The sequence below is a fragment of the Pituophis catenifer genome, unplaced genomic scaffold (assembly GCF_029215685.1).
Source record: "Pituophis catenifer annectens isolate HBS135680 unplaced genomic scaffold, rPitCat1.0.hap2 SCAF_4, whole genome shotgun sequence".
Taxonomy (NCBI): domain Eukaryota; kingdom Metazoa; phylum Chordata; class Lepidosauria; order Squamata; family Colubridae; genus Pituophis; species Pituophis catenifer.
This window is the reverse complement of record NW_027256884.1, coordinates 46,854,923-46,882,813: the sequence shown is the minus strand read 5'-3', so window position 1 is coordinate 46,882,813 and position 27,891 is coordinate 46,854,923. Positions and strand designations below refer to the sequence as shown.

The 27,891-nt window shown below is 35.5% G+C and overlaps 1 protein-coding gene across 1 annotated transcript; it reads right to left on the bottom strand.

The window, feature by feature from the left end:
• Positions 1 to 346: 346 nt before the first annotated feature.
• PRPS2 (phosphoribosyl pyrophosphate synthetase 2) lies at positions 347 to 27,891 on the bottom strand. Its single transcript, XM_070943521.1, has 7 exons — positions 27,666 to 27,891; positions 19,014 to 19,197; positions 14,095 to 14,193; positions 11,227 to 11,351; positions 8,490 to 8,663; positions 5,710 to 5,869; positions 347 to 2,449 (listed from the first exon to the last, which is right to left on the bottom strand). Exons 1-7 carry the CDS (start codon positions 27,785 to 27,787, stop codon positions 2,357 to 2,359), a joined length of 957 nt encoding a protein of 318 aa, XP_070799622.1. The 5' UTR covers positions 27,788 to 27,891; the 3' UTR covers positions 347 to 2,356.

Here is a 27,891-nt window from a genome sequence, read left to right as displayed (position 1 = left end):
CCACTCACCTGCTACCCGCCATGTCCCTCACCTTGTGTCACTGCCGCATCATCATCCATCCCATTAAAGTGATTGGGACTGTCAATGAGTCAACAGTGGGTCAGAGGAGGAGCTGCTGCAGGACCGAGATGACAGTTGCTCTTTTAAAATCATGATTTAAATCCACCCTGCAGCTGACAGTCTTGATTCTCAACATGTCCAACAGTTTAACTCTATGCAAGATCATAGAATCAGGTTCAGGCTATATCTAAGCCCTAGGAAATTGCGCAGCCCACATTTTAAATACAGAATTATATCCTTGTTATTTCTCAATTAACTAAATATCACCACCAATCAATCAGAATAATGCTGTTTTAAGATTTATTGAGAAATTCTGAAACAATGAACAGGCTTTTCTGATAGGACTTGAAATGGAGAACCGATTTATAACTTAACACATTAACAAACTTTGGCTCAGCTTTTTTTGAATCACAGTAAAAGACAAATATAAAGATACAATGAAGGAATACTGTATCAAATATTAGATTAGGGTAACAAAAACAATGCATAATAGTTTGAACAATGCAATACTTTGATTGTACACTAGTTTTGATTTCAATTTAAGAAACTTTGCAACTCTTCTCTGCTTTGTCAAGTTTTAGATGGTATTGTTTTAATATTATTATCTAGAGATGCAACTTCACTTGATACACAGATAAGAATACCAACTGAGGCAATTGTTGTGGAAAATACTGAGCACTCTAAAAATAGTTAATTGTTAAAATGTTTATTATAAAAATACAGGCTTTTCTGGCATATCCAACTCATTACTAAAAGAGAAGACAGCACATATGGATAGTTTTAAGTAACCAAATTTCCCAATGTTGCAAAACATCATTAAAATGAATCATGAAAGTTTGATTTGCCCCTTTTATGTAATATAGCATAGCATAGATGTAGCATAGACTAGACCTTGAGGATGCAAATGGCCAAAATACAAGCTGTTGAGAAATAATACGTAGGCTTGCGTTAGTAAATGCTTTGGGGTAACAGTGCTGACTGTGGCTTAAGCAGCATTAATTCTTATCCTCATCACTGAATAAGGGTGCCCTCATATGCCATTAAGTCAGAAATTCTCATATTCATGATGCCTCTTACAATGAGATATGAATTCATGTGACACTCCTATGAATAAATTAATGGTTTTGTTTGGCTTAGGAACGGTCAACAAAATATACGCTTACTTTTAAGAATCAAAATTTAATTTATAACAAGTATCTTAAAACAATTTTTACAAAATAAATTCTTTTAATTGGAAATAAGGAATAAAACAATAAAACTTAACATGTTTTTTTTTTAATAGGAAAGAAGCGTTTGGGTGTTTGGCAAAACTCCTGGAATTTATTTTTAAGACGGAGTCTCATTTCTTATTTGGCATTTCATTTGGATTGATACACAATGTTTATAGTAGCAACTATACAACTTTGTTGCTGGCTTGTCAAGGCAGAGCAGGAATATGTACTGCCACCAATCCAGGTTGCATCCAAAGCTGGAGCCATCTCAGAATTCACTCTTGCTTTCCTTAATAAGCTGGCTGCCAATTTGCCCAAACACAGCAGAAGCTAGTTAATGTGATCCACTTTTATAAAGCATATAAGGCTGTGGTGCAGTTGGGAATGAATTTTGATAGCAATCCAGCTTTGTGTGAACAAATCACTAGATGGTGGTAATTAACAAGCATTAATTATACATATGTTTATAGTCTGAAAGAACTGCATATTTTTCAGTTGTAAAAGAAGTCACTTAACCAAGCACGTGATCTAATTTGACTTACTTCATTTAATTGCCTTACAAACATATTAAACACAATTCAGTAACTTAAGACTCAAGACAAACAATGCTGTATGTTGAGATCCTATTATTTTGAACAAAGATTTGAAACAAAAAATTGTTTGGACAAGAGGACATGGAGTTAATAATTACTCCAAGTCTAATTTCAAGAGAGGTAAAATGGTTACCATGTTCCCATAAAAAATCTGTAGCCTAGATTACCTGTCTGCAAAAGAGATCAACCTTAACAATTTATTGAAATGTCTGAAGTCTATAAGCAGATGTTGTAAATGCAACTATGGCTTTTGGAAAATATGGTATTTTTAACATGATATTTACTCATCAATATAAATCATGGCAACTATTATAGTGTCCTCTTTTAAAGCACAAAAGTTGTAGATTTGCAACCAATAAAAACAGTGTTGCCCATTTTACTTATTGTCCATGTTAGAAGTAGGAAATGAATAGTCAATCTAAAGCTTTCCAAGATATTATCTGAATATTGAACTGTGTTCTTCATTGTAGGGCTCCTAAATGCAGATTGAAATTATAAGGGGACATGGCTGAACAGGTAGGATACAGATTCACCATTGTGTGTTCTTCTGATTGCCTCAGCCAGAATCATAGAAATATCAATAACCTAGAAGAAAAGGCAACAGGTTATTATTATCCACACATAAGAGTTGATTCCTACCTGAATGCTACATAAAAAAAAAAAAAAAAAAATAGCCACATGTGACAAAGAAACAAAGCCAAAGAATCCTAAGTGTGGAAAAGGTAACCTATTTTTGTGCAAAATGTTGAGCAAGTTTTATATATGTGCATAAATCATTCAGCACTGATCAGCATCCTCGCAGTGGTACACATGTCCTAGTCCTGCCTGATCACTCAAGAATCCCATATAATCAATTAGTAATATCAATAGCACTTATACCGCTTTATAGTGCTTTTACAGCCCTCTCTAAGTGGTTTACAGAGTTAGCATATTGCCCCCAACAATCTGAGTTCTCATTTTACCGACCTCAGAAGGATGGAAGGTTGAGTCAACCTTGAGCTGGTAAGAATCAAACTGCTGAACAGCAGTCGGCAGTCAGCAGAATTAGCCTGCAGTACTGCAGTCTAACTACTTCGCCACCACGGCTCTTAATTACAGTATTCTTTTCTACCATTTCAAGGGTTGGGAGTAGAACATACTGTTTTTCAGTGGTTCTCGTTCTTCCGAATCAGTTTCCAGTTAAAATTGCTAGCTGGGAACAGATACAGCATAATAACCCTTGCTTTGTATGCTCCTGCACGGCTTTGCATTCTCTCCATTTTTATTCAATATTTACATAAGGCTGCTGGGCAAGGTAATCTGCATACAGATTATATCAGTTTAATATACCAGCTTTACACCTTAATCCTTGATTAAACATGCAATGCTCTGGAGACTGTGAGGGGCTGGATGGGAAGGTAGTCTTAGCAAGACTGAGTGGCTTGAAGGACCTATTAGTTGTAGTGATTTATCATCTTTAGTTCTTGAAATGATGGCACTTCTCTGGGTAGAATTTGCTTGTAATTTGAAGCTCCCAGGACTCCTGTGCAACAAGGAGATGAAAGCTTTTCTAAGTGGGCATTCATATAAAATCGTGTGTGTCGATTGTGTCCCTTCCTGGATCAGGATCAGTGCCTCCTGGATAGGCACGTTTGGTCACCTCTCATCTGGATTACTGCAATTTTCGCTACATAGGGGTACCCTTGAAGATCATTCAGAAGCTACAACTGATCCAAAATTCAACCACATGAATAATTATGGGCATTTACATCTTTATACATCACTGCTCCAATGCAATGATTACTAATGAGCTGCCTGGTACAATTCAAGGTACTGGTTGTAACTTAATGTGTCCTCTGAGACCCAAATAAATATACAAAAGTATGAAGGCTATTGCCTATTGCTTAACGCACTGTAAGCCGCCCTGAGTCTCCGGAGAAGGGCGGCATATAAATCAAATTAAAAAAAAAAAAAATGGCAAAGCCAGAAACAAGTTTACAAATAAATTAAGAAATAAACATTTAACTTGCATGTGCCTGTACTAGCACTTGTAAAATATGTACTGTAGGCAGAAAACACCCTTCAATGCAAACTTTTTAGTGTGAAAACTGTCTTTAACGAAGATGAAAAAATGCATAAAAGCAGTCATCCAGCCACAGGGCAGTAGAATAATTCAAAAAATATTTTTTCTTAAATTTTCTTATTTCCTGAGCTAACCTTTGTCCTTAATTTTTTTTTTTAGGTAAACTGTCATTTATGGAGGTTGGTAGTACATCTATTAACCTCCCTATAATCTTGTTTCCAAAGAGAAACAGGACAGCGGAAGATTGATCTGCATATTTCGAATTCTATTCCCCCATGATTATAATACCGTAAGTTTTTCACTATTAACAGAGGGTGGCTAAATCCCAGTGATGTGAGCTGTTTAGAAATATAAACAGGAAAACAAATTCATTTCTGAAAAATATTTCCAGTGCCTTACATGTGCAGTCATTTAGTTTGCTTTGCTTGGCAATCTTTTATTGGATACACTTCAAAATATTTTTAAAATAAATTAGTAAGTGTCTCTGCCACCATGTTAATGAAAGTGCGCTTCAATCTGGTAATTCCTATTGTTCTAGGTTAGTGATGGCGAACCTTTTAAAGACCAGGTGCCCAAACGGCAACCCAAAACCCACTTATTTATCTCAAAGTGCCAACACGGCAATTTAACCTGGATACTGAGGTTTTACTACCTAAAATAATGATAAACAAGGCAAGAGTTCAGCTAATTGTTCTAAGAAAAATGTGATAAATGCACTTTTATGCCCCTTCATTTTTTTTCTGCTTGTGAAATATTACTTTTAGCAATAATAAAAAAGAAAAACTTTTATAATATCATTTCTCTTTCCCGCCCTCTCTTTCCCTCCATTTTTTTCCTTCCTTTCTTTCCCTCTCTTTCCCTCCTTCTCTCCTCTGTCTATTTCTCTCTCTTTCTCTCCCTCTCTCTTTATATATCTGTCTCTGCCTGTTGCTCTCTCTTTCCCTTCCTCTCTCTCTGCCTCTGTTTCTCTCTCTCTCTGTTCTCCCTCTCTGTTCTAACCTAGGCTTCCTGATACAATAAAAACACACAACGAGTCCCAAAAACCCTCTTTTTATTTCCATGGCTGTGAATTCTGCTCATTCAGAGCCTGTTCATTCCCAATCTGTTCATTCACAGAGGAGTCCAAAATAATTGTAAAGAGTCCGACAGAAATCTGCCACAGTTCTTCGGGATAATGGTGATAAACATCCACCTTTATCTCCCTTGACACGCTGCCAAGACCTAATTGGCAATTAACTTTGCAAAGCCACACAGAACACAGAGTCAATACAGAGCTGCAGTCTTGAAACTGGCCAGCACGAACAACAGTTGCTTCCTGCGAAGGGCTCATGTGCCTTTGCTTCTCCTTTATGTCTTATGGGAGGGGCCAATCATCTCCACGTCCTACTCCCAAGTCATCTAACTGTTCTTGCCTTCTGACAGCTCTGTGCATGTGCACACTGGGAACAGGCTCCCCTTGTTCCTCTGCCTCGCTGATGTCCAACTCTGGAGGCTCCAGAGTCCGCACATAACTCCCAGATGGCCCTGGCCCCATCTCTGCCTCCGATGCAGAGCCCTCGTCTGAGCCTTCCCCAGACTCCAGGACTGGCCCATGTTCCTCCCCAACCTCACTTCCGATTCTGCTGCTAGCTCCACAGGCTGCCGGCAGACCACAACGCTCTCTTTCTTTCTCTCTTTCCCTCCCTCCCTCTCTCTTTGTGTCTCATCTGTCTGTCTGTCCATCCATCCATCCATCCATCCATGCTCTCCTGCCCATATTCATATTCAAGAATATGAAAAGTACCTGGATCTTAGGACAGTGTTTCATTTTCTCCTCCTGTGGGATTGTATTAGTTACAACAACAGCTTCAAATGCAGCATTATTGATCCGAGAAATAGCAGGGCCAGAAAAGATCCCATGAGTGAGAATTGCATAAACTTTAGTTGCGCCTGCAGAAACCAGCCTGTCAAACACATAAGATAGGGGAAAGTATTTCTACAAACATCAGCCAATGATAAATTAGATTCAGGTAAATCTAAATATCCTTAATATTTACAAAAAAAAAAAAAGATAGTAAAAGACACGCCTGCATTTTTTCCTGGCAGATAAAAGAACCAGATGGAACATTCCTTTAGATGCTTGGGAATGCTTCCTGTTGTTATACTATATTATGCCATTATTATGATACATTATGCTTCTGTGGCATGCCATACATGTTTAAGCGAACATTAAAATTATCACAGTAATATAAAACAAAATGAAAATTATCCCTTAATAAACCAAATTGCTAAAATACTCTTCTTTTACATTCTATTCTAGTATATGGAGCCTTCTTGAACTGTGTTATCTATATTGGAGCATCTTCAGAGTCACTAGATATTCTCAACATACTTTCCGAAAATAATTTCCATACCTGACTATAGGTAGCCCTCGACTTTACAGAAGTTTATTAAGTGACCATTCAAAGTTACAACGGCACTGAAAAAAGTGACTTATGAACGTTTTTCATACTTATTACTGTTGCAGCATCCCTCTGGTCACATAATCAAAATTCAGATGCTTGGCAATTGGTTCATATTTATGAAAGTTTCATATTTATGAAAAGTTGTTGTAGTTATGAAAGTTGTGGTGTCCTGGGCCATGTGATTGCCTTTTGCAACCTTCTGACTAACAAGCAAAATCAATGGGGAAACCAGATTCATTTAACAACCATGTTAACTAAATTAACTGCAATGATTCATTTAACAACTGTGGCAAGAAAGGTCATAAAATGGGGCAAAACTCACTTAACAAATGTCTCATTTAGCGACATAAATTTTGGGCTCAATTGTGGTTGTAACTTGAGGACTATCTGTATATGTGCACTGCAAAGGTGTGATGACTATGCAGTGAAAGGCTATTATATAAAGACTATTATCGGTCTTCATCCCAGTCCACTATTCCATCTTGTTTGAAGGCTTCCACCATTGTTCCACTGCCAAAGGAATTCCCTATCAATAACCTCCACGATTATAGACCAGTGGCACTCACTCCTATCATCATGAAGTGCTTTGAGAAATTGGTCTACAGGCACATCATTTCTGGTCTTCCGCATACATTTGATTAACACCAGTTTGCATACAGAAGAAACAGATCTACAGAGGATGCTATAGCCATCACTCTTCACACTGCTGACTCATTTGGAACGGGGGGGGGGGGGGGCTATGTGAGGATGCTTTTTGTAGATTTTAGTTCTGCATTTAACACAATTCCACATAGACTAATGTCTGCACTTATGGATCTTGGGCTTTCTTATTCAATCTGCCTTTGGATTATGGATTTCCTGTCTGGCCGCTCTCAGAGGGTCAGATTAGGTAATCATATCTCTTCATCCCTTATTTTTAATACTGGTACACCACAGGGTTGAGTGTTGAGTCCCTTACTCTATACTCTTTATGTGCATGACTGCATTTCCACTCATGCTAGTAATACTATTACTAAATTTGCAGATGATACAACAGTGGTGGGACTGATCTCCAGGGGGGATGAGTCTGCCTATCTAGATGAGGTGGAACGGTTGCTTTCGTGTTGTAGAGACAATAACTTGGTCCTTAACACAAATAAGACCAAGGTGCTTATAGTGGACTATAGAAGGAATAGATCAGACATCCAGCCCTTGCTTATCAATGGAGACTGAGTGGAGCAAGTGGCCAGTTTTAAGTTTCTGGGTTTTATCATAAAAGAGGACCTGACCTGGGGCACTCACATTGCAGCTCTGGTCAAAAGGGTCCAGCAGAGATTATACTACCTGAGACTTCTCAGGAAACAACAACTGAATGAAAAACTGCTGGTGACCTTCTACTGCTGCACCATAGAGAGTATTTTAACTCACTGCATCTGTGTATGATTTGCCAATTGCACAGTGACAAATAGGACAGCACTCCAGAGGGTCAACGTCATTGCTCAGAGGATCATTGGTTTCCCTCTCCCCTCCTTGGAAGAGCTTTATAGCTCCCGCTGCCTTAAGAAAGTTCAAAACATTCTTAGAGATCCATCTCATCCTGGGCACCCTTTTTTTGAACTATTACCATCTGACAGATGGTACAGGTCAATAAAAACAAGGACAAATAGGCTGAAAAACAGCTTCTATCCCAGGGCAATAACCATATTGAATTCTACGGTAAAGTGCAATATTGGGCTTTCAATTTCAATTATATAAAATGTAAAGGATGTATGTTTTTTTATTTTTATTTTTATAGTACTTTATGTACACTGAAGACGGCATTTAATTTCGTTGTACCATGTGCAATGACAATAAAGTAAACTATATTATATCACTTGATTAAGTCAAAGTTTATTTTCATCTGGGAAACTTCAATTTTAAAAGATGAGATAATTATTTTGTTCTATGAATTTCCTTAACTTTTGATGAACAGAAGAAAAATAAAATAAAAATGGAAATCTAAAATTCTGTGCATACACAATCCACATTTCTTAAATTAAAACTCATTGTTCCTTTACAAGAAACTCCTTTAGTACCTTTGCTTCCTTTTGCCTAATATCTTAATCCAAAAATCAGACTATATTCCTCAGGATTTACTTACTTGTCAGCTGCATGACATATTGTGCCACATGTGTCTGCCATATCATCCACAAGAATTGCTACACGATCAGTCACGTCCCCAACCAAGACCATTCGGTCCACTTCATTGGCTTTCTTTCTTTCTTTGTGAATCAGGGCAAATTCCACATTAAGCCTGTCTGCAATTGAAGTGACCCTATAGTGTGTTAAGAGAGGAAAAATGAGAGAGCAAATAATTTTAAATATTGCATGTAACCAATGTTTGAAAGGAATCCTAGACTTCTTTATATCCTTTATATACTGTATTAAATTCCTAATACGTGTACTTATATCTCAGTTATTTGTTCAGCCCCACTGATACATCAAAATAAACTACCTAACTTTAAAAACTTACATCCTGACAACAAATCAATCAATTTATGATTGCTAAAAGTCTGTAAACAGATCACTAGATATTTTAAAGTTAAGATCTTCAACTTACAGTGCTTCTTAAACAAATCTATTCTGTGTTTGGGTGTATGTGATTATTCATATACACAAAATTAAGAGTGACCTCTAGTGGTCCAAACAAAATGAACTAAGAGATACTAAGAATGTGTGTATGTATGTACCATATGTTCGGTCTGTCTCTCTGTCTGTCTGTCTATCTATGGGTGGTGTATATCTACTTATGGATAAAATCTAGGATGAACAGACTATGTACAGTAAGTTTTCAAAGTATCGACGACATTTTCTGAGATACAGAGAACTACAGGCAATCTGTATGTTTGCACATGATTACACAGACAACAGACTCATATTTTTTAGTGATCTGTGTTCTTGAATCATGACTGTTCATTTAAGTAGTCATAGCAAGATCTACAAACTTGGCATAAATACATATAGGTAGTCTTCAACTTAAGGCAATTGAGCTCAAAATTTCTGTTACTAAGCGAGAGTTAAGTGAATTTTGCTCTATTTTATGACCTTTTCTGTCAGTTGTTACATGAATCCTGCAGATGTTAAGTTAGTAACAGTTAAGCGTATCTGGATTCTCCACTGACTTTAACTGTCAGAAGTTTGTAAAGGAATCAAACATGATCCTGGGACACTGCAGCTGTCAGAAATATGTGACAGTTGCCAAGCATCTGAATTTTGATCACATGACCATGAGATCTGCAATGGTCATAAGTCATTTTTTTTCAGTGCTGTTGTAACTTTAGTCACTAAATGAACTGTTGTAAAACAAGGACTACCTGTGTACACATATGTATCTCCATCCTAAGTTGTCATGCATAAACCTGATTCGAAAAACTGCTCATTTAGGTGAGTGATTGTTGGACTCTTAAAAAAGAATCATTGTTGCCATCTACAAATCTGATTTAGGTCCATGACTAATATTATACAAGTTTGCTACTTCAGTCTGACCCTCTCGTTTTACCCACTATAGCAAATTTAATATAAAGTGAACAATCTTGATTTAAAAATCCAACATTAGGAAGCATATAATTCCAAGGACAGGAACCTTGACACTACTTGTATTACAAAAGATTTCCATTTTGAAATAACTGTTCTGATCTTACCAGAAGTGTTTCAAGCCCAAAATCTATTGGTTTCACCTGGAACACTGCTGGCAGGATCATAATGATTCAATTTTGAACTTGGAATGTTCTATCTAGACAGAAATAGGAATGTTTTTGTAAGAAAGAAGCTTTGAACCCTTTGGCACAAAAATGAACAGAGGAAGTGCCAAATTCCTCAAAGGTATCAAGTTCCAGAGTTAAATCCACCATTGAAAATACCTTTGGCATTATGTATTAGAAAAAGAGTATTACATTATTATTACTGACTTCAGTAACAAAGTGAAAATGAAGACATCAAATAATCTTTATAGCTTAAAACTTTCCAAAGTTTCAAGTCTGGTGCTGAAGATTGCTTTTGACACATGAAGCAAACAAGTGTACTATGCAACCCTCTGGCTTCCAGGACCAAAAGATTCTTTAAAATACATAAGGGTATCAATGTGGCATCTATATGCAATTCTTTAAACTAGCTTTCCCTAACCTTTCCAGGTGGTGGCCCGCAGGAGGGAAGGGGGGAAAGAAAGGATGGTTTTGTGGGAGGGGCAAGTGTGAGTACTCATTGCTTGTGTTGAGTGGGGCCACAAGCCCCTGCGACACTCACACAATGGGGCTATGTCTGTGCGGACGCACAATCACCAGCTGGCCACTCATGCGGCCCAGTTGCAAATAGGCCACAGCCCAGCAGAGGGCCATGGTTCACACTTAGGATACCCCTACTTTAAACTACACACATTTTTTTCTGACTGTGCTGCAATCATCAAAGGCAGAAACACAAATATGATATAGCCATTTTAGGTGCAGCACAGAAGTGTCAGATGAGCACCTAAATTGCTCCCAAGCACTTTTTTCCCCTAAAATCTATACTAGCAATAGCACTTAGACTTATATACCACTTTACAATGCATTACATCTCTAAGCTGTTTATAGAAAATTGCCCCCAACGATCTGGGTCCTCATTTTACCGACCTCGGAAGGATGGAAGGCTGAGTCAACCTTGAGCAGGTGAGAACTGAACTGCTAACAGTCAGCAGAATTAGCCTGCAATACTGCATTCTAACCACTGTGCCAGCACAGCTCTTATACCCAGAACCCTATCATATATGGTTTGTTTGCTACAACTTAATCAAACATTGAATGCCAACATATTTTTTTCTTTTTTAGAACGAATGTTTATAAGCACATAATAGCTGCTGTGACCTTTTTGCTCCACCTGCATCGGGAGACACAATGACACAGTTTCTCCAGTCCACAATATTTTCTTTAATCCATTGTAACACAGCTGGTTCTGCATACAGGTTGTCCACAGGGATATCAAAGAAGCCCTGATATTACAAGAAAACAAACAATTGTATATTGAATTCTGTGAACAGCTGCCTTTATCTGGTCTGATTAAAAGATCACAGCAGAAGACAGAGGTGATGATATATAGTGTTTTCTGATGATATATATAGATTTTCTGTAGTGTTTTCTAGGCAACATGCAGGGCAAATTGTAAACTTGCTTTTATTTAGGCTTTCAAAAAACTGTTTAGACTTTATTCTATATTCTAGTCTTATTTTGGCATACATTTTTAATTACATTTTATTCTAAAATAAAAATATAGGAAAAGCAAAAGTAAAAAGAACTAAAAGAAAGAAAAAGAGAAAGAAAAAAGTGATGACTTCCTTTTTTCAGTGCACTAAAACAGAACCTCAGACTTGTTTTACTGTGCATTTCATGTTTCAACCTATTTCTATAACAAAATAATTATAATAATTAAAATTTAAAATCAAGTTTTGATTATGATGATCATTTCATTATATCATTTAATCATTTCATTTTTTTCCATTTTGAGCAAAAAGTCCAGAAGCAGTTTCCAAATAAAACAAAACTAGTTAAATTCTTCTCTGTAATTTAAACAGTCAATTTCTCTATCTTTACTATCTCCATCACCGTTACCATCCACTCTTCCATGGTGAGAATTAGTGTGCCTTTCCATCTTTGTGCACTATCTTACAGTCTTAAAAGAGAATGTTTATAAAAGAATATATCATTGGTACATATCACCAGAAAAGCAGTCTAGAATGTATAAAGGTTCTTCAAATGTATGCTGAGAATGTCACCAAGGGAAACTTCATCACACATACTAGACATATAAAAGAAGCCAGAAAATTCTAGATTCAATTACAGATAATAATAGAGAAGATTTTAAAGACTTTATATACAATTCAATCACTGGACATGAAACTTTGTTTTTAAATATGACAACTATAGTGAGACTATTATATGCATAAAGGTGGGAAGATTTGACTTGACCCACAATGAAGGAAAGAATGGTAACAATGATGGAACTTGCTCAGATGGCCAAAGTGACTTCTTTAGAGATACAATATTGTCTACATTTGATATTGAAAAACTCTTATAAAGTGATAAAGTTATAAAGTGGTTTTGATTAGAACAAAAATAACATTATACAAAAATGTAAACAGTGGTATAACCAGAGGGTAAGAAGGTTAATTTAAATTTATAACTGCTATAAAAGAAAATTGGAAGTACAAGTAGTCCACGATTAATGACCACAAGAGAGCCCAAAATTTCTGTTATTAAGAAATTCGTTAAGTGACTTTTGCCTCATTTTACGACCTTTCTTGCCACAGTTGTTAAATGAATCACTGTAGTGAAACTGGCTTCCCAATTAACTTTGCTTGTCAGAAGGCCGTGAAAGGTGATCACATGGCCTTGAGATGCAACAATGGTAATAATAATAATAATAATAATAATAATAATAATAATAATAATAATTTATTGGTTAATCTTTAGTGAGATTCACAGCCTTTGAGGCTGGTTAATAGCTCAGCAGCTCGAGTCCTAACCAAGGACCTAGGAACTGTTAAGGTATCGTTGGAGGATGTAAGCTGTTCCGAGTAAGGTGGTTTTTTGTAGAGTCAAAATGTTCAAGTCCGGCAAATTTAGAATTTCTAAATAGCGGGGTAATTATTATTATTATTATTATTATTATTATTATTATTATTATTATTATTATTATTATTATTATTATTATTTTATTGTCATTGTACATGAATACAGTATACCCATAACAACAAAATTCACTTAACACCCTAAGACCAGGTCCAACACACATAACAATTCCCAAATACACTCCCACCCACAATTCCCCACCCCTAAACCACCACCCAACCATCCACACAACAGACCAATTAATACTGTCCAACAGCTCACTGATGATGGCCCTGATGATGCAACAATGGTCATGACTATGAACCAGCTACCAAGCATCTAAATTTTGATCACATGATCATGGGATGCTGCAAAGGTCATAACTGTGAAAAATGGACTTAAGTCACATTTTTCAGTGCCGTTGTAACTTTGAATGGTCAGTAAACTAAATATTGTAAGTTGGGGACTATCTGTAACTTCTTTATAATCTTTTTCTTTTGATTTCTGCATTTTTGTTTTTTCTCTTTTTTTATTCTAAATATTAGTTTTTATTAGTTTTTGTTGTTTCAAAATTCTAATATAGTTTATTATCAAAAAAGCTTCTAGACATATGTGGAAAGGTGGGCTAAATCAATGCTATAATATATTTATGACCTAAATGTAACCTCTAACTAGTTGTGCCCAATCATTTAAGGAAATGAAGCAAGCAGACAAATCCTCCACAGAGATATAGAATGCAAAGGTCTAAAAGAAAATACCAATTTACTGACACTAAGTACTGACTTACAATCTATTTCAGACTGAGCTAAAAGACTGTATAAGTGGTTCTGTTTTGTAACTGTTTATTCTGCAGGGCTATTTTGCGATTTGGTTCGTTTTTAAAATATTATGTTTTTTAACATAATATTCCTTTTCTTTTATCCTGCAGTTTATGGATCATCCAGCTTGTCCACTGAATGGTCCCCACACTGGCAATTTATTTTACACATTCCCTAAATTCTTGGGAGGTTATCCTTATCAAAGGGCAGCATTTGCAGAATTGTGGTGTAAAGGACTGTGGGAGCCAGGTATAGAAGTCACCAGGAGGTACATCTGTATAAGTGTTGTTTGTCTCTGACTCATAATTACCTGGATCTGGGAAGCATGCAAATCCATGGTGATAATGTGGTCTGCTCCAGCAACTGATAACATGTTGGCAACAAGTTTTGCAGAAATGGGAGCCCTGCTCTGAAGAAACAAAATTTGGATTTTATGAACTTTGAAAATAATTCTTAAAAGTCTACATTTATTGCTACAAATTATTTTTATACAAAACAAGTAGAAATTCCATCAAAAATTGTACTGTTCTTTCCAAACAGTAATATTCTTATTCAAGTTAAAACTCAACAGGCATGTTTTTCTGGAATATTATTTTTTCATAGTATTGGCCCTACTAAGCTATAACAATCTTTGTCCCTCCCATCTTTGTTCTGCATTTTTTTGTTTTTGTTTTAATGACACAGCAAGTGACAGTGGAACTGTGCAGTGCTTCAAGGCAAAGAAAAAAGTGCTTCAAAGAATGAAGAAGCATTCTGAGGATATCTGTCTGCACACCTTGTTAAAGCAGCCATATATTTTCCTGGGATTGTCATTCTCTATAGCTACTCTGCAGTCCCTTAAAAATGTTTGGTTTATGGAGTGGTGGACATATGCTACATTAATTAGAAGGCCTAGGCAAAGTGCTTCTTCTTAATTCAGAATTATATGTACTACACAATTCAACCAGGCATTACAGTTGTTCAATTCCTTTGATTTGTGAACAATCCATGCAAATATCTCACAATTAAAGGAAAAATGACAGCTCACCAAAAAGGAATATTGCACATAACAAAACTGCAAGATTTCAAGTAGTGATTTAAATACTAAAAAGCCATGAGGCAGAAAACTTTCATAAATTTCTTTTCAGCAAGCAAAAGCAAAAATAATCATTCAAACAAAATGCAAAACAGATGTTTTTTTTAAAAAAAGAGATGAGATAACAGCTATGTCATTTACATCAAAAGTTATATGTAAAATTCAATTTAAAGCTTATGGTTAGGGGAGCAATAGTAGACAACTAAAAGACCAGTAATTATTTCAAAGTAATATTTGAGGTTGAACCTCAGAAAAGATATAACCTGTAAGCAGCCCAGAGTCACCTTGTAAAGGAGATGGGCAATATAAAAATTAAACAAACCAACAAATAAATACAATTAAAAACAAACATCAGCCAGGTTTATTAAGGCAAATTGTGTTTTTTGGAAAGAACAACTTTGAGAATAGGGTTTCAACCAATTATTCTAGTTTATCTAGAATACTACTACCACAAAGTCCAAAGAAAGGGAGAAAAATTAAAGACAGTTAGGTAGAGTTAATACAAATATGGGACAGGGAATTAACTTTTTACAGGAATCCTCAGGACTATTATCTCTAAACAGCCCTAAAACTATTCCAAATCTTTTAAAATTACAATCTGCTTCAGAGAGCAAGCATCACTAAAATGCATTATTTCAAAGATGTCCAAAGGCAGCAAAAAAGGGGATTCTTTTTGTTTTACAAAAAATTAAAGATAACAGTAGCCACACCACTTTTGGTGATGACGTGGGCACATCTATGTAAATTTTTGCAGCAATAACACTGATTTGCCATTGACTTCTTTCAACCTTCTAATCTACAGTCCTGATGGTCCTACTTCAAACAAATAACAGGACTGTTGATATCTCAAACAGTCTCATTCTAAACCAAAAAGGCAACTTCAAATTCTTCATCCACTTGTTTACATTTTGGAACAAACTCCCTGAAAGAAGTTTCCTTCACTTTCATCATACGGTACTTTGAAATTTCAAGAATTCAGATCTAGTTTTGATAATACACAAACATGTATTTTTCCCTATGTGAAACATTTATTTTTCCTAGGTATTCCTAGTAACAAATATCTGAAGAACAAGCAATGAAGCCATTATCAAAAATCTGATATGTTACATACAACTTTTTATGATGACACTGATTCAGAAAAGCTGCTGAATTCAACAGTTGGGCTCAGGCAGGTGAATTTGTCTACCACACTTTTTGACTTACACTTTTCTAGAATGCTATGAAGTTAAATGACATGATCTTACTTCTCATGTTTATGCCATCAACTGATAAATTTTCTCTCTTGTAATACTCATAATGTGGAAAGATATCAACTTTTGCTACTTCTGCAATAATACAGAAGCACACTTTGCTTATACAGCTCATGTACAACACACACAAGTTTGAGCAAATAGGCAGATTTAAAACTTTCTTGGTTTGGCAAGTATTTAAGATATTGTTTCAGCTAACATATTTACTTTGGAAAAACTTTGTATTGATTTCAGTATGAACTTTGTCACACTAACAAAAAATTGCTAACTTATTTGTAATGGCAAAAGTCCCAGACTCTTGCTTTTACAGTGCCTAAGGATAAAGCTTGCTCCAATGGTAATTAAATATTATGCAATGAGACTCCAGCAGTTGAGATAAAAATGGGTATCCTGAGATTGTAATAATCCATGGTATATTTTAGAGTTAAGATAGCTGCAAGGTACCACTTACCCATCTACCTTGGTCCTATATAGGAAAACACAATAAAAGCAAATTAATGAAATGTGCAAATCCTCATATGCAAGAACAGGATAAATTTAAAAACCATTTCAGTCAAATTTATCAAAATCCCAACTGACTTTTCTCATTTACAAAGATGTAGTATTATAAACAAAATATTATAGGGTTCATTAAGAAACAGATCTATTCATGCATTTGAAGATGGATGTTGCATATGATTTGAAGAATTAAACAAGTAAATCACTTTTGAAATTTCTAGTTTCAATATTTTCATTTATGAAACAATGTAAGTCAGAAGTGAGACTTTTAAGATCATGTGTCCACATGCAGAACTTATATATAGTATTCAAAGAGAATACAAATATATATTGTAACAAATACAGGGCATCTTTGAAGTAGAAACAATTTAAAAATCCATTTAGGAAAAAGTCACAATTGTTTAATATTAGCATTTGAATGGAATAAGGGCATTGAAACTCTTCTCCCAGGCCTTTATAGCAAGGGTGAATGAAGCCCCTTAAGAGTGAATGGGATTTCTTTTTTTCCCATTTCTGTGGGTTATTATTAACTTTGCTATCTTTTATTTTTTTTATGCTTGTTTCTAATTGTATTGTTTTAGAATGTGTTTATTTGTGAATTGTTCAGGGTTGTTGGGAGATATACAAATTTAATAAATAAAATAACTAAAGATAACTATGAAATATATAAGCAAAACTGAAGGGGAAGAAAACTGCCATGAGACAGCATACACCATGGTGACTATTAAGTACAACTTCTAATGTGGTAACTACTGGAGATTATTGTTCACATAAATGGTAGATTTTCTTTACTATACAAAGCATTTGGGTAAAAAATGAAAATGACTATTTCACTGACTTTCAAGAGTATCTCACTTGATTATCTAACCATAGGTTTTCAACTGTTGTGCTCACAGTTGCAAAAATTGTGGTAGCCAAACACTGAAACCCAAGAAAATATATAATCAGAAGCAGATTATTAAGGTATGGCCAGCAGCAGCAGCAGCAGAATTAACAGAATTAAATGAAATAATTAAACATAGCATGGAAAGATTTGTATAAAATAGCGTATTTTTCTTCTTTGAAAGCAACACTAGACACAACATAATTTATTTTGTACAGAGGAATGTAATATTTTGTTCCATTCACGTGGACACACATATAGCATACATCTGTAAAAATATTTTAGTAAAATACGTTTTAAAAATAAAGACTTGAATTTCTCTTCCTCCTTTTCATGGTGGTGGCTTTGGAGAACAGTCTTTTCTTATTTAAAGTGGAGTGAAGGAAGAAACATGTTCCAAAATCAGGGCATTGTTTCCTAACTTTCTTACCTTTTCTCTTGTACTTTGCTTGTCATCAGACTTTAAGTGAAGTTCTAATTTATTTACATCTAAAGAAATTATGATTGGGCATTCTACTTTCATGGCTCTGAATCTTAATTTGGGCTAGAACCTTTGTATTTCCCTGTAGTGAAACTATATTTCCCGGCAATAGAAAAGCATGCATAGGTTGCACATGTTAAGCTAATTTTAAAGGCAAGTTTAAGATATACAACTTGACTACCATTGGTCACATAATTTAAATGGTAAACAAACGTGGTTAACATTATACAACTTTCTTACCAGATTAGAAGATGCTGAAAAAAATGAGTTCATAATATAGCAATAATCCAAACTGGCTTTAAGAATTCTTTAGCACTGTATATTACAGACTAAACATTTGTAGCCACATGGTCTGAAGAATACATGAAATGCATTGCCAATTTCTCTCAATACTTCAGTAAAGTTTAAAATTACTTTCAAATGGAAAAAAAATTACAATAAAAAGTACAATAAACATTTTGCAGTAGCTCAGATGCTCAATAAATTTAGTGTCCTAACCAAGTTTAAGAACTGTTAATAATTGTTTTAGATTAGAATTTTAGAACAGTAGGTTTTAGAACAGAATTTTTTTTTTCGCTATTGTTTCTGGTTCCGAGAACCTTAAAATAATACAGTAATTCTTCTGTAGCTCTGTATACCACTTTAATCTCCTTCCCTGCCATGGAAAAAGAAAAATTATACTTATACTTAGCCAATCTGATATAAGTAAAATAATTGTCTTATAAAAATGCTCTTTTTTTCCATTTTAAATAATATAACAGAAAAAGGCAGACTTGTAATCCTAAAAAACTTTGGCTTTTTAATATATCATCATAGTTCTCATTTTGTGCAATAACAATATTGTTGGCTCTCTTTCCTATCTTCCAAAACTCTTGAGGGAGCAAGAGCTGAGGAATGTGAAGCTGTGCACTTCACAAAATATTGTACCAAACTAATCAGTTACGAAACAAATAGTTTGCCTGTAAATAAATTCTTTGTTTCAGGGCACTAGCTTCAGAATCTTAATAAATTGGCTAATGAAGAATCCCTACCCCTCACTTACCTTATCTTTCTTATCTTGCCTGGCATAAGGAAAACATGGAATTACTGCTGTCACACGGGAAGATGATGCAATCTTGCAAGCATTGATCATGATGAGAAGCTCCATCAAATTGTCATTTATTTCTCCACAACCACTTTGGACGATGTACACATCTTCTCCTCTAACACTTTCACCAATCTCCACACTGAAAGATTAAAATATGTGCTGTGAAGCAATGACAACTGAGCACTCTAATCTTAGACCATTAACATTTTGCATTCATAATTTACTTCTTTCCAAATTAGTCCTCTTCAGAAATAGATAAAAGTAAGCAGGGAGTGGTTATGTGCTGAGCCTGTTTGCATTCCTTTTCAGATGAAGGCCCCCATTCATTTATGGACTTATTTATTTTCATTCATATATTCACATGCTTAGCTTCATCATGGGATTCATTTATTCTTTATGCAGTTTAGAGGCTACCCAAGTCTATAAGACCATATCTGGCTTACAACTTTCAAGCCAGGAAACAATAAAAGGTCATCCAGGGGGAAAAAGTTAGTAACACAAAAGGTCTCAGCATCTACCTTATACCCCAAGGTCTAGGAAAGTAGTCAGATTTTTCAACAACTTTCTGAATAACATCAGGGTGAGAACCATAGACCTCTGGGGAATTTCTGGAAGGGTGGGAATCAGTAACAATATTCCAAAAATAATGAAAGGTTTGTTCTACTGTTCCTTAAGGAGACAATTTTAAAATGCACTTTTTAAAAACAGCTGCAGGAAAGCTAGATATCTCATTTGCACCCTAATACGAGTCTTCTCTCAAGCCAACACCCTGAGAGCAGTTTAAGTCATCCTGTTCTGTAGATTGGGCAATCAATAGCATTCAGCCTGAACTTCTGCACCTCTTAAAAAAATGAGGGAGTAAAGATTTTTGAGGTATCATTATTTTTGTTGTAGAATTCATTTTTAAAAATAATTAATATCCATAACAAATAATGGAAGCAGCAGTTCAAATCATGTATGAAGCTTCACTGCACAAAAAACAACAGAACTGAACCTAGGAAAGAAACAAGAGCAATGGAGTCATTTCAATCCATCCCATCAGTAAGAATGGAAATACATTTTTATGCCTGCAGCCAAGTACACACTTGCATTTAGCCATCTGAAAACTCAGCATTACATCTGAAATGCACATGGGACAATACTTTCCTTGGTATTTGGCTGTCTGCTTAGGGGGAAAAAATGCAACTCAGAAAGGAACCTATACTTGTTTTACAGACTAAATCACTTCAAGATGGAGGAATGTAATTGTATACTAACTTGAGCTTCCTACCCCAATTCAACTTTCCAATTGCTATACTATTTTATAATGTACAAAGTAGCCCTAAAATGCAATAAATTGGCCCAACATACAATACATTTGACATCCAGAATTAAGTGAATATGGAAGTTTTAAAGACATTCCTTCTTTTTTATCTATATACTACTGAAACTCTTTGTGTCTATTTGATTGTTTGTAACCTTCAGTTGGGTGAAATAGTGCATCATAGGGCAGCATTTTTTGAATCAACTTACATTAAATGGTCTAATTTACAGAATGTAAATTACAGAATGTGTCCAAAATCCAGGACATTACCCCATGGAATTGAACTCTAGCAAAGTTGTGGCTGCTTCAGCCACAGCCAGGTGATTGTCATTTTCAACAATCATGGCCACCTTCCTAAAGAAAAAACAACAACGAAACATCAATGGGGAAGATCATTCCTGTTTCCACAGGTCACGTTGTCTAACTGAAGTTATAAGAGCCTAACTTTTGCATCAGACTGTTACATAAATCACTTTATTCCGCATGTATCAAGGACAAAATTACTAATTAACTAATCAGCCTCCTCTCCTCTTCACCCCCCATCCAATTTAAGCAATCTTCAGAAATGACGATATAGATGAAAGGGCATTAAGTAAGGTTTTTTTTCTCAACACATCATCTATGTTTGTTTTATGCAACTTATTAAATTTGGTAATTCAGATCTTTCTGTTCAAATTCTCTATTAATGCATGCCAAATCAGTAATTAGGAAATGAAATGAAAACTATGTGTAAACACATGGTCTGATTCTGTAATTGAAAATTACTACTTCTTTGGGAACAATAAGTTAATCATATTGCCTTTCTATTTTGCCATGGTAGACATGGTCAATACAATTTTAAAGTATACAATTTTAAAAACAGTGTAAAATTAAAACAGACTAAATCTGATACAATGAACAATACATCATATCACACAACTATAACATATTAAAAGATGTTCCACATTTTTATTAAAGTTTTAATATTTTTTAAAAACAAACATAAAATAATATTAATGATAAAATACTAACTAAGCAGTGGTGTTGAAGTCAAAGATTTCAATTGCCCAATTTTTTACTATAAAGCAGTCTGTAAATACTTTTATAAAACAGAAATGGTGAATGTTCTTTGCTTCCCTACAGTCAAGAAATAAAAGATAAGAACAATACAGAACATTCTGGGCACTTGGGGAGCGTAGAGGCAATCTAACCAGTTTGCCTTCTGGCCAGTGGTCATTTTGTGACTGGCCATGTCAACAATGGAAACCATTTATAGTCAATCCCACAACGGTAACCATGTTGTGAGAAATCCATGGCTGGCCCTCACAATTCAGAATATAATTACCTTGCTAACTTTCCTTTGGTGGGACAAGCCTATTTGGTTCCCTATTTTAACTATAGGTAGTCCTCAACCTATAACCATAACTGAGCCCAGAATTATGCCTGTAAGTCTTTGTGGTCATAAGTTGAGGTACTCATATGACCAGAAGTAATATTCCAGCCTTTTTCATTGTGGTTGTTAAGCAAACCAATTCATTTGAATGGCCATTTTATGCTGGAAATCAGCAAAAAATGCCAGAAACCAACAAAAATACATCACAAATTACAGTCATGTAATCGCAGAACACCACAGCCGATTGTAGAGCTGACCTGCAAGGCATGCAGATATGTAGCCAGGGTGCACAGTGTAACCATTTATAATTATCATCTGTTAAATAAGGACCAGCTGTATATCACTCTACTGTCAAAGCAACACAATGCACCCATTACGAGTATAGTTTATATCCCATTCCATTTCACTGAATTCAGGTTAGTGCAACCATTTTGTGCAGAAAGCTGAACACCTAATAAAAAATTTACCTATGAAACTGACTTTAGTTTATGCCTAAATTTCCTTTCCCACCCATCCAGAAGAGCTAATTTAAGAAAACAAGACCAGTTTTTGCAGTTATGCTTCTCTCTAGACAAACATTGTGTCTACATTACAAGAATAGATCAGCAAGTAAAGAGCAGCATTTTCAACAAGTGTGAAACAGTATTTTTACTTATTTATGTATTTTACATGGCCACCCGCCTCATAGCAGCGACTCTGGACAGTGTACAAAGATGTGACACATGCAGACTGCCCTCACAACTCTACCATTCAATAGACAGCAGTTGATAAACAATTGCTTAGCTCTGATGGGATAACATCTACAAGCTGTTCCCAAAATGACACACATACTGATTAAACTATTGGTAGAGAGGGATGGAAAAATAGGGCAGAATGGAATCAACCCTTCTTTGAATTGGGGTGGGTAGATTTTATATCTAATGTGCATCTTTCAAATTCAAAGTTAAAAAGTGATTTATTTATTATTTAGTTATTATATTTATATGCTGCCCATCTTGCTACTGGAGACAACTCTGGGTGGCTTATAATATATATGCTTTGGTGCATGTGGAGGTCTCAAATATAGTGCTTATCTTCAACTTTTTAAAGCTTCCATGTCTTTTCTCAGGAGCAAGAAAGTGTGACAGAATAGTCTAACTCAAATCTAGGCCTTCAATTATCTTGAAATGAGTTCAGATAACCTATAATATACTTTTTTTTTTAATTTTAGTTATATTATTACCTGAATCTGTATTATGTTCAGGAGCAATGTTAAATTACAGACAGTTGTTTTGGAAAGCATTGTAAATGAAACATTGTAAGCTAGTATTTTAAGAACATTTATAAAGCTACCTGTTTGGCAATACTGCCACATGAACTCTTAATTCAGATATCACAAAAGAAAAGGATGAGTTATTAATTGTTGATGTTTATATCCCATCTTTCAGTGAAATTCCCAGAGGAATAAATACAATCGAGGATACAAATTAAAATACATTGCCTATGTGTAAATGGATCATGGAGTTGTGTGTTACATTTAAACAAACAAAAAAACAAACACCCCCCCCCAAGATTAGTTCTCCCAGCCAATCAATTTAAGCACTGTAGTAGAGATATACTATCTCACCCTTCTCCAGTGAACTATGTTATATGAACAGCTCACAAGGGATGTATAATATTAACAATCCTTTCCCACCCATTTATGAGGCTGTTTCATTTTTCCCTGCCTGTGGCATATATGGGGGTGAAAAGAGCTGACTATGTTGTTAAGGTTTCCTTTTTTTAGGGAAAGAAGTAAGAAAGAAAGCAGAAATTTCTGTCTGCTTTACACTGACTGAATGAGTTCAAATGGCAAAGGATCTCCATCTAGTGTCTGATTGCATGCAGATAAATCTTTTGGAAAGGGAGAATATAGCTATATTATCAAATGTAAAATACAATTAAAAATGAAAATATTTTACAATCTCAAAACATAAAGCTAGTTAAGGCTGAGCAGCATAAAAGATTAATATTGTAGTTCTATACAAAACCACTTTGAAAAATTTCGTTAACTTCAAGAGGATTTATAATGCTTGTGCACAGCAGAAATGGAGAACCAAAGAAGGTTCTTCACTTATTCATGAATGCTTTCTGAACATTAACCATGATGGCTAGGTCTGATGGAAGCTGATCTCCATATCATCTAGATGGCTTTCACCTTAGCACACAGGAATGAAATCTTGCCTGACTAGAAGTTAGCCATTGCACTTTAATTTAGCCATATGACAATTTCTAGTCAGGTAATATTACCAGTTTTCAAACCCGTTAAAAGAGACACACCTAACAAGTAGCAAGAAACAGTAATTTTGGAGGAGACTGGTAAAAGAGATTGAACATGCTGACCAAATGTTGATTCTGGAATTCATTCCCTCAACTGGTCCAAAAGAACAAAAGTTTGTTGACCGTCAGGGCAAGCCTTATCAATGTACACAGATATTTTCCTTGGAGTTGTGTGGAAATAGCCTGAATTTCAGGAAGAGGATTAGTAGTATTTTAATACTAAGCCAATTGGTTAATTGTTCACTTCTAATAATGCACAGTGCAAAAGAGCCACTCATGTAATAATGTTCTGCTAAGAACAGAACAAATGCAAGTCAGCAAGATCTTTCCTAGACTGGATGCCTTCCAAACATGGAGGTTTTACAGATCATAGAATTGACTTCACTCAATCTGGCCAACCATCAGCCATGTTATATGAGAATTATGGAAGCTACAGTTTTAACATGTTTAGAGGGAACCAGTTTAGAGAAGTCTAGGTTAGAAATACAACTTGAGATGGCCTAATAATATTTGCCCATCAGCAAAACAAAACATCAAGTTACAAATGTTTTCTATAAAGACTGACATCAATTTCCCACTCACAGTGACATATGGTAACTTTGGGCCAGTTACCCTCTCTCAGCCCAGTCCACCTCCCAGGGTTGTTGTGAAGTAAGAGAGGAGGAGGAAAGTGTGTTATGTACTTTCACCACCTTGCGTTACTTATGAACAGAAATAAATGTGGGATAAAAATCTAATGACAGTAACAAAAAGACAAAAACATCAGAAAAGTATCAGTATCACTTCATTTCCTATTACTTAATAACGGAGATTAACTCAAGGATGGTGAAGTGAGGTTGAATATAGGAAATCAGCTCCAGATAGCAACTTCCATTTCCTGTGAAGATTATTGGTTATTTCGCAAAATTACTCTAATGATAAAATATGACTTCATACTTTCTTAAGAAGTTGACTACAGAATCCAACTGTACTCTCTTAAAACAATTTTATTTACAAGACACATTGGGGAAAAAATGAAGATAAAAAGACAAATCAGCATCAAGAGAATTTTCTTGATAACATTACAAGAGTTGATTTGTCATTATCTTCTTCCGCAATGGTATTGGGTATTTCTTAGGGGAGGGGAACTTTCTGGTTTACTCTGCTGCCCCAGTTTTTCTCCAACTCAAGTACTATACTAACTAGATCGAATTCTGCTTAGTTTTTTGAGATCTGTCAAAGTTGATTAGCATTCAAATTAAGCATAAATGAAAAATACACAAATAGATCAAGCATAAGACTAATGCAGCATAACATTAATGAATTTGCAATGAAACTAAAAAGAATAAACATGCATTCAAAAATAGAGAAGCATTTTACATAAAATACTCACATGGAGGCAGAAAAATTGAAGTGCAAATATTGGAACAGATAAAAAGGAATTGGCAAGCAAGGACTAAAAGTGAATTGACAAAACCTTGGGGTTTTATGCTACTTCAGCTCTCCAAGAATTAACTGAAGAATGGATGCCAAATCCAATTCTGTTTTTAAAATATTTTCCATGAAATATTCTGTGTCCTCATATTCCTTTATAACAATAGTAATGGGTATCCCTAGCTTATAAAAGAGATTACAGGGAAATATAACTGGCTATTGGCATCAGTCATTTTCAACTCCTAGTGACCATATAGATTTTCTTCATGATGATCTATCCCTAACCTGTTCTTTCAAGTCTCAAAATATAATGATAACATTTAAGTATCCTAAGATATGACACATAGAAGAAGGAATAGGCTTATCTTGTTGCAGAACATAGATTAAAACGGGAAGGAATTACGTTCATGCTAAATATAAAGAGGAGCTTTTTGACTGTACAATGCCAGCCTTTGGAACAGACTGAGCCCTTGAAGTGGTGAATTCTTTCCTAGAGTTCTTCAACAAAGTCTGATGGTCGTTTGTCCAACATTCCTGGCAGATCCTGTACTGAATTAGACTAGTTGACTTTCATGGTCTCTTTCAATTCTGTTACTCCATTACTATGAGACAACTTAATATAATACAGAGTAAGCGCTTTTGTTAATCAAAAGGAGAAAAAGAACAATAAATAATAAAATGAACTGAATTCTTGAGTTAATGTGACTGATAACACAATAAACACATATATAGATTAAACTTAGAAAAATAAGCATATTTAACAATGTTAATTTACTTAAATAGCTTTATATTATTCTGTTACTTGCTTTCACAACAACATGCTATTCAGAACAACCACTGTTATTGATTGCTTTATGTTTACTATGGAGGAACATATGTAATAAGCTTTGTCTATGCAATTATTAATGAATATCCAGAGCATTTCACAGCTAGATCACAGGAGGTGACATAATGGGATCTGGAGTAAATAAGAGTAATCCTGTTCCCTGAGTTAATTTAGAGCAGTTCAAGGAGAAAATGTTAAGCACGTATATTTAAAAATAAAGAACTACAGTGTACTTAGAAACACTCTATAACAAATCTTGTGAAATGTAAACTATTTTTCAATGCTGTTCAATGCATGTTCTCTTAATCACATAAGTGCAATATTTCCAAGTGAAATTAGTTCAGAAGGAAAAACTTTCACATTATTTGTAATTTTGCTTGATGACTTGCCTAAACCTTTTTCCTAGTCACATGATCACTGGAAAACAGAACATTTGCTAAGAAGCAGCAAGAAAGTTAGGTAATCATGAAATCAACAGAGCTTTTAAAAACATTGTTCAGTTTTCATAAACAAGATTGTCACCATGAAGAGAAAAACAGTTTAAAGCTAGTAATAAAGTATATGTAAAGCAAAGTGAGTAGAGGGGATCATTAGTATCAGCAGTTTTGGTTAGCTGCTAGTTACAACTTGTGACCAAAACACAGCCTTAAACGTACATCTTCGAAATCTTATACAAGATGTATTTTGAGTTTATCACAATAAGTGGAGTATTTTTAAACTCAGAACTAATTTGCCCATAATTCACTTGGATGATTACCCAGAGAGATTTTATGTATCAATATGATCGTATTTAAAAAGAGATCATGCCAACAAATACAAAAGGACTGTTGTCCAAAAGTACTGAAAATGAGATAATATTCCAGATAGTGTACCGAGGCTACAATTTGTGGCTAAGCAAATCTGTTGATGTATAACGCAGGTAGCAACTTCCAGACTAAACACACCGGTGGATACAGGAAGCAAAGGGATTAAAGCGGCTTCTAGTAGGAACTTTTTTTTTTAATGCCAGCAAACCCATCCAGAGCACTGTTCTTCTGAACACATGCAAGGTTTATTTCATAAAGTTCTCCCCGATTGTTTATTCAGCAGTCTCCTCCCCCGCCCCACATCAGAAGTCTCATAATGACACTAATAGTAGTCTTGTCCTCCATCAAGACCCATCCACGCAGGAACTGGGCGAGACTTTTACTCGGGGGAGGCTGCGCATTTCCAGAAATCCTTGGCTGCACAATTCACTTACGGGGTTCACACCCACCCTTCTTTTATCTGCCGCCCCAACTTCCACCATCCTGAGTGCAAAGGAGTGCAAATCCTCCTCGGGGGGTGGCAATGAGAACTGCGGGGATAAGATCCAAGGGAGGCAGAGGAGGGCCGACCCGTCGCCCTTAGGCTCACCTGGTCTCCTGGTTGCTGAACTTCTTCGTCACCACCTTCCCCAGGTCCAGCCCCAGGCGATCAGCCACCCGTTGGGACAAGTCCTGGTGAGAACTCCCGCTGAAGAGCACGATGTTGGGCATGGCTGGGCACAGAAGGCCGAAACGAACCAGAACCGGGGAAGAGGAGGAGGAGGAGGAAGGGGAACGAAGCCACGCGAGGGAGAGAAAAGAGAGCGGCCGCGCGC